The sequence below is a fragment of the Macrobrachium rosenbergii genome, chromosome 30, assembly GCF_040412425.1.
Source record: "Macrobrachium rosenbergii isolate ZJJX-2024 chromosome 30, ASM4041242v1, whole genome shotgun sequence".
NCBI lineage: Eukaryota > Metazoa > Arthropoda > Malacostraca > Decapoda > Palaemonidae > Macrobrachium > Macrobrachium rosenbergii.
Window position 1 is genome coordinate 3,920,785 of NC_089770.1, and position 12,879 is coordinate 3,933,663.

Consider the following 12,879-nt stretch of genomic DNA (forward strand, 5'->3'; position numbering starts at 1 on the left):
TTGTATACAATCATTGCACACATTTCACTAGTCATTGACTTCTCAAACATGAATAGATTGCCAGTTTTAAAACTGTTGAGAAACACTATTCAAATTTTTATGTCTTTAAAGTATGTTTTAGTCATCAGTTTTATTTTTCTTTCTATAAAAGTTCACTGAGTCACAAATTAGTGGCTATTAGGTTTTCAGTTTGTTAATTTTTATTGTGGGGATTTGCCTTATTAATAACTAAAAAAAATAAAGATTATTTAATAAGATTATTTGATTTTTTGTGCGAATCCATCACTTTATGGCATCCTCAATGAGCTGATGCACCTGTGGGTCACGGGAGATTGATGGGTTTATGCTAAACCTGATTTTAGTCCTCTTGTAGAAGAATCAGTGTCGCAGTCTGAAAGGTAGACCAGAGGATGGGATATTGGTGTTTCCTGACAGTTTTAGTTCATTTTCTTTTTCAGATATCAATGATTACAGTAGTATAAATCATTGGAAATACTCATCCTTGTGTGAGGTTTGATGTAAATTTTTGGTATTCACCGTTATCTGTACGTAAAGATGTAAACAGCTGATAGTCTAGTTCTGTTGGTACTGGCTATTCTTTTTCATTTCTCTCCGATAGTCATTCTGAACCATTTAAAATATGATTAAGGATTGAGGAAGTGCGACTGCCATAAACAGGTTCTATTTTGCAACAAATTGACATTGATGGATATCTCCCATAAGAAGTGATTGATCCTCATCTTTGAAAGAGCCAGTTTGAATTAATTGAGAAACAGTCTGTAGAATATTTCATGGAAATGATTGGTTGGAAATATTCCATGTTCTGAATGTGCTGGGGATGTATGACCATTTAGGAAGAGGAAATCCTTAGGACAGTTTATAGATATGGTAGCCTTGGACCAAAGTGCAGTATGTAGTCACATCAGATATAGGTCAGGTCAGGTTCATGTCAGCTGTAGGCTGGTTTAGGGCCACTGTACTGTAATGTACTGTAGGATTGCAGTAACTGTAATGTGTTGAATTACGTTGTAGTCTAAGAATAGGTCAGTTTACAGTACTGTATTAGGAAGTTCAGTTTTTGTATGCAGTAGTTTGTTTTGTCTGAAATTCAGAATCAGTGTTTTACTTTACATAATATGTCATACATTCATAATGTATGGGGATATAGGATGTTTCAAACACTCTTTGCTAATTGCCATTATGTTTTAGCATGGATATTGGCCACCGAAATTAGGGAATACTGAAACCACTCTGATTATTTTCATCATCGTAAGGTTTTTGTCAGATTTTCTTTTTAAAAGGTTTGATGCTTAATGAGTACTCTGAAGTGTCTGCTGTCTTTTGCACTTTTTACCTGAATTCCCATATGACTGATCTTTGTCCTGCTGCTAACATAGGCCTATCTAGCGGCAGGTTTCCTGATTAACTGCTCATCATTCTTTTGCATCACATGTTCAAACCATCAACGTCTTTGCTCAGATCTCTGTAGGCTGATTTGCTCATCTCAGTAAGGGAAAAAAACTACCATCAAGGATTGAGGGTTAACTTTTTTGTCAGGGTTTGAGAGGGTCCCCCCCCCACCCCCTCATTTCATGCCAACTCCAGGCAAGGATAGAATGAAAGGGTAGAGTCTAGGGTTAACATTGTTTTAAAATTTTTCAGTATTTATTACGTGAACATAATTGTGTGTTACTAGTTATAAATTTACAGCTTTCTGATGGACATTTATTTTTTCAAAGTAATTTCTGAGCAGATGAAAGAAACATCATACACTCATCTTTTAAACTTGTTTCAAACCAATTTTTTTTTTTTTTTTGTGATTTTTGCTTTGGTGTATGATGTAATTGGGCATAGAGAATACTGAGATTTTGTTAGATAATGCAATTAGGATATTTGTGTAAAGACTTGTAATATTATTGGCCTTATAACAATATTTAACTTAAAAAGTATGTACTGTACTGCAGTTTGCCAAAGGTGATGCTGAAATTTAATAGGTTTATTAGTTTTCTGAAAAGAAAACTATTGTGCCGGCTTTGTCTGTCCATCTGCACTTTTTTCTGTCAGCTTTCAAATCTTAAAAACAACTGAATCTAGAGGGCTGCAGATTGGTATGTTGATCATTCACCTTCCAACCATCAAACATACCAAATAACAGCCCTCTAGCCTCAGTATTTCTATTTTATTTAAGGTTAAAGTTAGCCATAATCATGTGTCTGGCATCAATATAGGCCAGGCCACCACCAGGCCGTGGTTAAAGTTTCTTGGGCCACGTCTCATACAGCATTATACCGAGACCACCGAAAGATAGATCTATTTTAGGTGCCTTGATTAGCCTATACGATGTACAGAAAACTCGATTGTGCCAAAGTTTCTTAATTGTTTTTTAAATTCTCATAATAATGATTTTATTTTAAATGAGGGTGAAGGTTTGCATTGACATAGAACCACCCAAGATGCTAAACTTCTGTGGATGTACTAATAGGAATGGGATTTTGGCGCAAGAATGAAGGGCCGTAAGATCCTTTATAAGGGCATAGATCATGACCTAAAACAGATAGGAGCTTGTTTTAAAAAAAAAAAGAACAAAATGGCGAAGAGAATTCATTTCACTAGTACCACCATAAAAGCAAAAGTCTGACGAAAAGTCATTGATGATGATGATGATGATGTATCATTGTTTTTCAGTTGTGCTGAGTGTGATTTCTTTGATTGACATTGACTGAATATGAATTAACTGAACCATCAAATGGAGTTACAACTTGTTTACCTGATGATAAAAGTGGGAAATTGTTCCAGGCTTCAAGCTGTGACCTTGTTTTGGAATGTTGAATTCTTCTCATTAGTGGGCCATTTATTTGACATCTATCAGCTGTTTATCAAATATACTGTAGTAGGTGTGTTTTTCGGGGAAAAGATAGAGTGGTTATTTTTACCCCCCAATAAAATTACTGTGGTTATTATTGAAGGTCAGTAGTGTCGTGGATTAAGACTTTCATGTAGAATTGTGTACAGTGTTAGGTATTAGTTGCTTTCAGATAGTATGTGAATTAAAATCTCAATTATTATTAAAGAAAAGACGTTTTTTAAATGAACCTTACCTCTCCATTATATAGCTTTTATCTGCGCCAGCTATATAATGGAGATGTATTTAAAAAATACTGTAAATCTTGAATTAAGCTGTTTATATTTTGGCAATGAACCTTACCTCTCTATATAGCTGGTGCAGAAGTAAAAGCTATATAGTGGAGAGGTAAATGTTAAGAAAAAAATCATAAATTAAGTATTAATATGTTTGACATGAACTGTACTTCTCCATTATATAGCTGGTGTGGAAGTAAAAGCTATATAAGGGAGAGGTAAGTATTTAGAAATAAATAATAAGTTATTTTTATTTTTCTTGTGATTCTGCAATAACATTTCATTGTAAGACTTGTTGTTATAGAGGCTACATACTGTATACATAGAGTACCTAGATTCACCTTTACACTCTTGATAAGATATCGTCCAACATGACTGCTGCAGTGAGCTTACTGGGCTGTTTCTGAGAGATGCAGATTAAGGTAGCATAGCCTAACGTGCTTACTGCCATTGGGAAATAGTGCTGTCAGTGAACCTCACGCATTGCACTGTAGTCATTATTTAAGGTTCTTTGCAGAGTCCCTTTGGCCTCTAGCTACAATCCTTTCATTCCTTTTCCTATATTTCTGTTCTTATTCTTCCACTCTACTTTCCACCCTCTCCTAACAATTGTTTCAACATTGTTTTCATCACTGAATAACTTTGTAAGTCCCAGTGCTTAGCCATTGGCCTAAATTTTATATTTCAATTCCTAACTTGCCTAAGTCATGAATCAATAGAGTTGATGATTTGAGTTTTTAACATGACCCCATATAGAAGTGGGAAAAGATGCAGAGGAAGAAGATGATTTGAGTTTCTAAATTAGGGAATAAAGCTTCTATAGTGAGGTAATCTGTATTTCCTAGACTGGGAAAATTTGTCGTACAGGATGGTATCTTAAAGGTCTAAAAACCATATACTGTACTGAAGTTTTAACAGAACGGGCAGTTTTCTCAGTTAATCTTTTTTAATTTTGACTTTAGTTGTGTTTTAGATCTTTACTTTGGGGAACATTTGAATTTCATTCAAGCAACTTACCAAGTAATTACAGAATCAGCTATGTAATTACCTAGTAAATATATGTGAAACGTAATTTTATTATGAAAATATAATTTTCATATAAGTAACTTACCAAGTAATTACTTGGTAAGTGTATATGAAGCTTAATTTTATTATGAAAGTATTTTTCTATTTTAGGGTTTTATTTTTTTTACGTATATGGAGGTTTTGAGGTCGGCTCTTATCAGTTTCTGACAAGTACATTAAATGTTAGCGTTGATTAGTACCAAGCTGATATTTGAGTGTTTTATGATAAGCTATATGTAGTTACAGGATTTTAGTTTTATATTTATTCCATAAAAACTTGACTGTGGTGGTGTATGGGTAGGTGAGTAAACTGGATTCTGTTAATTATTATCATACTCTTTCGTGACAATTTGAACTCAAGAGTTATTGTTTTCTGTAATGATGACCTTCTCGTGGCCATCATTAATATACCAGACTATGCTATCTCAAGCGCGCTTTCATAATTTATTGTTTAGCCAATATCTTCCATTTCCCGACTATTCTATGACGGGTAGGTGGGTAAAACTGGCATGCCAATAACTGGCTTAATCTTCTGAGAATGAACAGGATTAAGGTTTCTATGATTTGTGCAGTTCCATAATGGCCAGCAGTTCATGTTTTCTAGCTTCTTAATAATAAATATCTTTGCTTACCCCAGCATCATTGGGAGTGATTTACAGTAACCACTGTGGTTATTTTCTAGTCAGGTTATTGGGCAAAGTCCAGAGTGTCACTGTTGACCTGCAAATCCCTTCCATCCCCTACCACACTTAGACCAAGGGGCCATATTAGCATAGGCTAGCCTTCTGGATCCATGTCTTTGTTGCTCACAGCTGATGGTAAATGTTGCTGGAATTATGTTTTTATAAGGTTATGTCGTACTGGTACAGTATGGAATACCAGTGAACATGGCTGGCATTTTTAGAGACAGTCTCTCATATAGCATGCGTTTGCGAAAAGCAGTTAGCCTGTAGTAAGTGGTATTTGTAGGTGCTTGGGAACCCAGCTTTAGTGAGTAAAAGGGAACGTTAGCTCATTGTACACTATTAGTATCTGTAAAGCCAGTGTTCAAGATTTCTGTGAATGTTTTCTTATTCAAATATGGGCTGTATTTGGGAAACTGTTTGCATCACACACAGGCACATGTATTTGCAGTGTAGTATGTAAAAGAAAATTGGTAAAGTTGATTTTTTGCTTGAAATTTGTTTAATGAATAGTTGTAACTTGATAACTGGGCATGTAAATCATTTGCTCTTGGCTTATTTCATATGCTTTTGAGCCTGTTGTGATGGAACAGTCCAAACAGTTGATAAGGCCATTTGCCCGTAATTTCCACATGTTAAATATGACCAGTAGGCTATATATGAATGCACTTTTGCATAAAGTGTACCATACCTATGATTCTTGTATCACAGTGTAGAGTCTTGCCTCAAGTTAAGCAAGGTTGTTTGTGTATCACAAAAGAAATGCCACTTATTATTTAATAGCTATGATCCGTATTTATCATGTGTTTCTGCCCCATAAAGCACCTTGTACTTTTGTAGCTATAGTACTCTAAATACATTTCACTCAGACATATAGCTTATGCGCAGTAGGGAAGCAGTTGCAGTGCTGTTGAATGTAATCTAAAAAGAAGCCTTAAAATGAAGGCTCCTGTGTAATGAAAGCCTAAAGACTCAATTTTTTTGTTTGCTTTACATACAGGATTTTTCCACTTTAGGGGAAGTAGGGTAAAAAAAAGTCAGCTTTGTGGTTACAGTATATTACGGTAAGATATTGGTAACAACAGTCTTGACTAAAGATTTGTTTGCATATTCTAGTTCTTGTGCAATGGCATGTAGTGGTGCAGTGTATAAACACACACACGCCAGTCAGGTGGAGGTTTTAGTTTGAATATAACCTGTCAAGTAAAGTACTACTGTTATGATTTTCTTATGCAAGTTTAAGGTGGGCCCAAGGGGTGTTCAATTCTTTCTGTTGTTTCTTGAATAAGGCAATCCCTGGTTTACGACGGGTTCTGTTCCGACACTGTGTCATAACCCGAAATATCGTCGAAAACCGTAAGAAAACCTTTTAATCATTTGGGTGTCTTGTAAATGACAAATTGCATTTTTATTGAGTTTTTCATCAAAAAACCTCCAAATTTTGACCATTCTGCCATTTTGGACCATATTTCTTCCGTCGGATCGGTGTTGTAACCCCATAACATGCGTTGTAACCTGGGAAATAATTTTTGATGAATATATTTGAAGGGTGTTGTAAGCTCAGAACGTCGTAAGCTGAGCCCGTTGTAACCCGGGGACTGCCTGTATTCTGTTTAGAAAATCTTTTACTTTCAAGGTTAGTGGCAGCATAAGTCTCATACCACATTATTTCCAGTTTAAAATGTATTTGTTTGTTGTTTCTCAGTGTATTTTAGAATAATTGAATCCACGTCGAATTAGTCCTGGGCGCATTGTAAAATGACAGGACAGTATTAATCGTCATGTCATTAAGATCTATCCAGACCATACCATCCACTGCACTGAACTGTACTACTGTAATTATGCAATTTATTTTAAGTCTTCCCTTTCCTTTTTTAGGTCCATTTCCTTGGAGTTTTCTGATTTTTTTTAGGTGTAAAGAAAAAAATTTGAAACGATAGTTGAATGTAACGTTGGCGCTTCGAGAGTTCAAACTGGGTGCAAATGGTTTTTTGATGTGCAGGTTCACACAGGCCTCATTATGTAGTCTGTTTTATCGTGACTTTTTTTTATTTCTTTTATACTGTTTATTCTTTACTAGTAGGTTTGGGGTTACTCTGCGGTATATAGTAACACTTAGGATGACATGGGAAAACTAATATATAGGTCTTGTATTTGTAAAACCAGTGAATAAGTCATGTTGTCTATTTTTCTCTTTATCTTTTATAATGTACAACTTTAATGGTGTTCAGGGCTGAAGTACTGGTAGAGCAATCTTTTTGTAATGAGGCAGACCATTACATAATTTCCCGTTGCAGTACTTGAAATTTAAGCGAATAAAAATGTGAGGTGTTAAAGTATTTTATCCACATAGGCTATGCCAGAAGCATTGTGTATTATTATTATTATTATTATTATTATTATTATTATTATTATTATTAGGAAGAAGTAACAGGAGGTAATCAGAAATACAGAAAGAAGGTCAGTTATTAGAAAAGAAACAACAATTTAACAAATTAATAAATAAATAAAATATAAAATCAGGTAAAATACGAGAATAGTTTTAGGATAGGAATACAATTCAGGTCATATGGATCTTAGGAGTGTGAATTAGTGACGAGCATAGGATAAGTGAAAGTACAGATTCACAATTAAGTTTCTAGTTGCTGAGCGCTTCAAAATGAATTCTGACGAGATTGAATTTTCCACTGGAAGAGTGACCAATACGTCCATCAGTGTGAATAAGTGAAGTTGACATCTGTATTGAAGCATCCAAAACGCTTCTCTTTTAGAGGTCTTCTAAGGGTATTCAGTTTCATCTTAGTTTAGGAGCACTGTTGCTGCAAAGTAAATAATAGCTAAAATCTGCGAATACTTGACACCCCTCTAAAAACACTTATAACTGCCTTTTTTCATAGTTCAAACACCAAAAACAAAAAAAACCCTCTGAAAATGCTTATACCTGAGTATTTTAATAGTTTTATCAGAAAAAATGCATTTAGTCACAAAAATTATATGAAAACATAGTAATTAGTGAATATTTTTTATGAAAAATACCACGAATAGGCAAATTTTCAGCGAATAACTTGTATATACGTTCCACAGAAAAATCTGCGAATCCAGAATCGCGAACAGGCGTGGGTCCACTGTATTAACTAAGAGGTTTGGTTGGAAGTAGAAGCTTAAGCTTTGATGAAGAAGAGCAGTCTCATTAAAAGTGTAGTGTACGCAGGGATCGAACCCTGGTCTCCCAGATGAAAGGCCAGGGAGCTACCAACTGACCCACACAGCTCATGAAAGAAGTGGGAACCTAATTCTACAACTTAAATTTAAGTGGAAAGATTTGTTCATTAGATATTAAACAGAGATCAAAGGAAAATATTCAGTCCTTTACATTATGTCTTTAAACTCTCAGGATTTGGGAGACCTGAATAAAGGTGTAATAAACTAATGAATGAATTGGGTATTCTTTGGAACAGTGTTTTATATATATATTTTTTGATAGTATAAGCAATGAACGTTGAGACATTTGATTGAGGTAGTGTGAATTGAGTTGTTTAATATGAGGAATTTCTGAAAATGAGTTGAGACGTTCGGTTAAACTAGTGTAAATTTCTTTGATACAAGGAATTTCTGGGTAATGAATTGAGACATTAGGTTAAGCTATTTTAAATTTATGTAATACAAGGAATTTCTTGAAAATGAACACTCGGACATTAGGTTAAGCTACAGTAAATTGATTGATTAAATACAAGGAATTTCATGAAAATGAACTCTCTCTCAGCCATTAGGTAAGCTGGTGTAAATTTATTTGATACAAGAAATTTCATGAAAACTAATAAAGACATTCGATTAAACTAGTGGGAATATGAAAATGAATGTTAAGACATTGGATTAAGCAAGAATTTATACACAATGGGGAGCCTATCTTAAAAGCATAATCAATGAACATGGTGACATCCAGCGACGACTACGCCATAGCTTGAACGTATACTAATAATTTCTTTTGTCTCCGTCTCACATTCCAGAACTTCTTCCGCTTGCATAAGCTGCGGCGCCTAGGCCTAAGCGACAACGAGATATCGAGGCTGCCGCCGGACATCCAGAACTTCGAAAACCTGGTCGAACTAGATGTCTCACGAAATGGTAAGTCTACATGCACAGGGTCTCTCTCTCTCTCTCTCTCTCTCTCTCTCTCTCTCTCTCTCTCTCTCTCTCTCTCTCTCTCTCTCTCTCATTTCCTTATTCGTTGTGAAATCCCCTTGTTTTCAAATATATATCACAGTGCTTTTGTTTTGGGTCTCTCTCTCTCTCTCTCTCTCTCTCTCTCTCTCTCTCTCTCTCTCTCTCTCTCTCTCTCTCTCTCTCTAGTGAAGTCCCCTTGTTTTCGAAAGTACTACAGTATATATTATCTTTGAGTCTTTTGGAGACATTATATTTGAGTACTGTTTTGAATTTCTTGTTGCCTAATTTTATTTATTAAATTATTTTTTATTACCAGAGAACTTTTTTTTCTTGTAGATTTATTTTTGTTGGTATTTAGATCCAGGTGTTCTTAATATATTCTCTTTAATTTTGGATTGTTTGGTAATTGTGTTCGTAAATTAATGGCCACATTTCCCTATTGTTATTCTAAACCTCGAAGGTTTTCCTAATAATCCGTGTTTTGCAAAAGGTCATGCTTTAGCCGGTAACAATGTGCCGATAGGCCTATGTCTCTCTCTCTGTCGATGGATATGGTCGTTTGGTTAACGTCTGATTACATTATTTTTATTGATGAATATATATATATATATATATATAAATATATATATATATATATATATATATATATATATATATATATATATATATATATATATATATATAAAGTCTCCTCTTGCTGTTGTTGCACGTCAGATATCACAGACGATGGCCCTCTCTCCTCTGAGTGTCGGGCACTAATTGCAGTTCTTGTGTGCGCGCGTAGGATGAGTGGGGGAACGGACTGTGGTTAATCCCGCGGTTGAGAGAAAGAGAGAATCCTATGAATATCCTGTGGAGGATCCTGTGAATATCCTGCTGAGAATCCTATGAATATCCTACTGAATGGTTTGTCTTCGCTTGGCTAAGGACTACTGCGTAGGAGCCCCTTCCCATTCATATATATTTGTATGATGGTGTAGGTACTGAGGTCTCACGACTCACGTCTGTAGTTTCTCTCTCTCTCTCTCTCTCTCTCTCTCTCTCTCTCTCTCTCTCTCTCTCTCTCTCTCTCTCTCTCTCTCTCCAGTTATGATTCACAGCAATTTGACTAACAGTTAGGTACTTGATGTAATGCGTGTGTCAACAAACGCGCAGTGGATTTTAGGGTAGAAGACTTACGTTGTTCCTTCGTTATCGAGAGAGAGAGAGAGAGAGAGAGAGAGAGAGAGAGAGAGAGAGAGAATTATGATTCAGGTAGTGCTACGTGAGGGATATTAAAACCCCATAGAGAGAGAGCCCAGGGAAGAGGGCTTGAAATGTGCTTCACCGAGTTCGTTTAATCGATCATAAGCAGTTGCAATAAAGGAGGCTGGGAGGCGAGAGGGGATTATGAGAGGGGGGGGGTGTTGTATTGGTGTAGCTGTTAGGTAGGGAGGGAAGACGTGGTTGTGGTGTGGGGGGGGGAGGCTATGGTCAGTCTTCTATGGAGGAGAAAGAAGAAGGAAGAGAGATTGAGTCGTAGGGTGTATCTGGAAAAGGCGTCAGGTTACGGTTGCAAGTGTTTGAGCAAAGTGAGGGTGACTGATTAAAGAATTTCTTTGTTACTGTTGTGATTTGAGCAGAGAGAGAGTATGGTTGATTAAAGTACCTTTGTTATTGTTGTGGCTGTATAAAGAGAGAGAGAGAGAGACGCTTACCAGTGATTATTAATGTTAAAGAGGGTTGTCGATGCTCACAGACAGATGTTTTGTCACTTTGGAGACTGGAGACAGTGATTCCTAGTGTTGGTTGGTTATCCGTTATATATATATATATATATATATATATATATATATATATATATATATATATATATATATATATATATATATATATATATATATATATATATGTATGTATTTGTTTTAGTGTGAAATATACCATACCATCTATGCTTCACTGGAATGTTTATGCAGTTCACAACATATATGTTTTGTGTGCCGTGTTTTGGAATTATATATATTTTTTCCTTTGGGATCACCGTTGGTTCAGCAGTTAAAGGATGCATTTGCCAATAACTATAGCTTTATTCGTGTAGCCATTTCCGCTTTGGTAATGCAACAAAGGAAGGTAGTTGAACCGTATAGAGGTATTTGGAAATAATTTTAACGGAAATGGTAGGTTTGGAAAGGCGAAGCAAGGAAGGTAGCATTGTATGCAAAAGATTGGGAGAAGACTTTTGTGTGTCTATAGATGTCTAGGTCAAAATGTGTAGGGGATTGTTGAGCCATCTCACCTTTATAGGAGAGAAGTGTGTATTTTGAATGATGACGAAAGAAAGAGAAATAGAGATTGATGCAGTCGAGATGAACTGTTTTGTAGTTTATATAGCGTAAGAAGAATTGAAAGGTGAGCAGTATGGTGATATTTAGAAGTGATGAAAGGTTAGCTTATGTGAAAGGGTGAATTAGCGTTTTGGGGTGGCATGGTCACCTGAAAAAAAATGGACGATGGTAAGTTGGTAAAAAAATTATTGATTTAGATTAAGTACAGAAAACGAGGAGGCAGTGTAAAGGTCCGTGGTTGGATGCTGTGAAAGAGGCATTGGAACAAAAAAGTGCCTTGACATTCTTAAGCTCGAGTGCATGCAAGACAGAGGTGAGTGGCGCATCGTGTGTGGAATATTTCTGCATATGGTGTTCAGCTATGTGTTAGCAATTGAAGAATGAATATGGTTTGAAACCGGTGCTTGTTTTCTCTGCCAGCCTCCATTAGGGGGCTTCTCATGTTGAATGTTTTCCGTAGGGGGTTAGTGCCCTAGAGGCAACCTCGTTCGTTCCTTTTACTGTACCTCCGTTTATATTCCCTTTCTTCCGCCATTCTTTCCATCCTATCGTATCAGTTGTTTCACAGTGTAGCTGCGAGGTTTTCCTCCCGTTGCACCTGTCAAACCATTTACTCTCAATTTCCCTTCCACCGCTGAATGACCTCAGATCCCAGCGTTTGGCCTTTGGCGTAAATTCTACGTACTTCATTCCACGTGGAAAGCGTCTGGGAACCCGAGTTGGGAAACTGCATTACGGGGGGAAAAAATACATAAACTTTCAATTAAAAAACTCTCTGGAGCTTATCTGTGTATTAAATATACACAGATAAACTCAAGATAAGTTTATCAACCAGCCAAAACTGGAAAAAAAAAAAAAAAAAAAAAAAAAAAAAAAAAACAGAAAGAGAACGAATCCGATCAATGGGACCTCTTCTCGAGGTCACTGAATGTGAGCAACAGATGTATATATTTTGTGGTCACCTCGCCGGAGAGAACAAGTCACGAAAACACGAGGCGAAGGGAAATCGCAAGAGTGGTTTTACGGTTGCCGGAGGAATCAGGGAGGGTGGGGGGGTTGGGGGCGGGGTTTGGGAGGAAGGGTGGGGCGCCATGCACCTTGAATAGAAGAAGTGGTTTGGAGAAAGTTTTTGTGTGGTGTGTAATAATATATATATATATATATATATATATATATATATATATATATATATATATATATATATATACATATATATTATATTCTTTGCTCCTATTTTTTCACTTTTCATTCAAGAAGTCCTTTTGGTGGTCGTTATAAGGATAAAAAAATATCTCTTTGGTCTGTAAATTGAATAAGAGTAATACAGATTAAACAATATCCTTTTCTATATTGTGTGAAGATAATCAAGATCAAATAATATCCTTTCTTTGTGCGCAAATCTTGATATATTTTTAAGGTACAGTAATAAGCTCTTGAAATGTGCGCGGACGTTAACAATATACCAAGTTATTATTATTATTATTATTATATTATTATTATTTCAA

At 35.8% G+C, this 12,879-nt stretch overlaps 1 protein-coding gene across 1 annotated transcript in view; it reads left to right on the top strand.

Moving 5' to 3' along the window:
- Nucleotides 1-12,879, top strand: part of LOC136854947 (protein lap4-like) — a 309,134-nt gene that overhangs the window by 7,709 nt on the left and 288,546 nt on the right. The window contains 1 exon segment of the mRNA XM_067131543.1: nt 8,894-9,011. Within this exon segment, the coding sequence (XP_066987644.1) occupies nt 8,894-9,011 (118 nt within the window).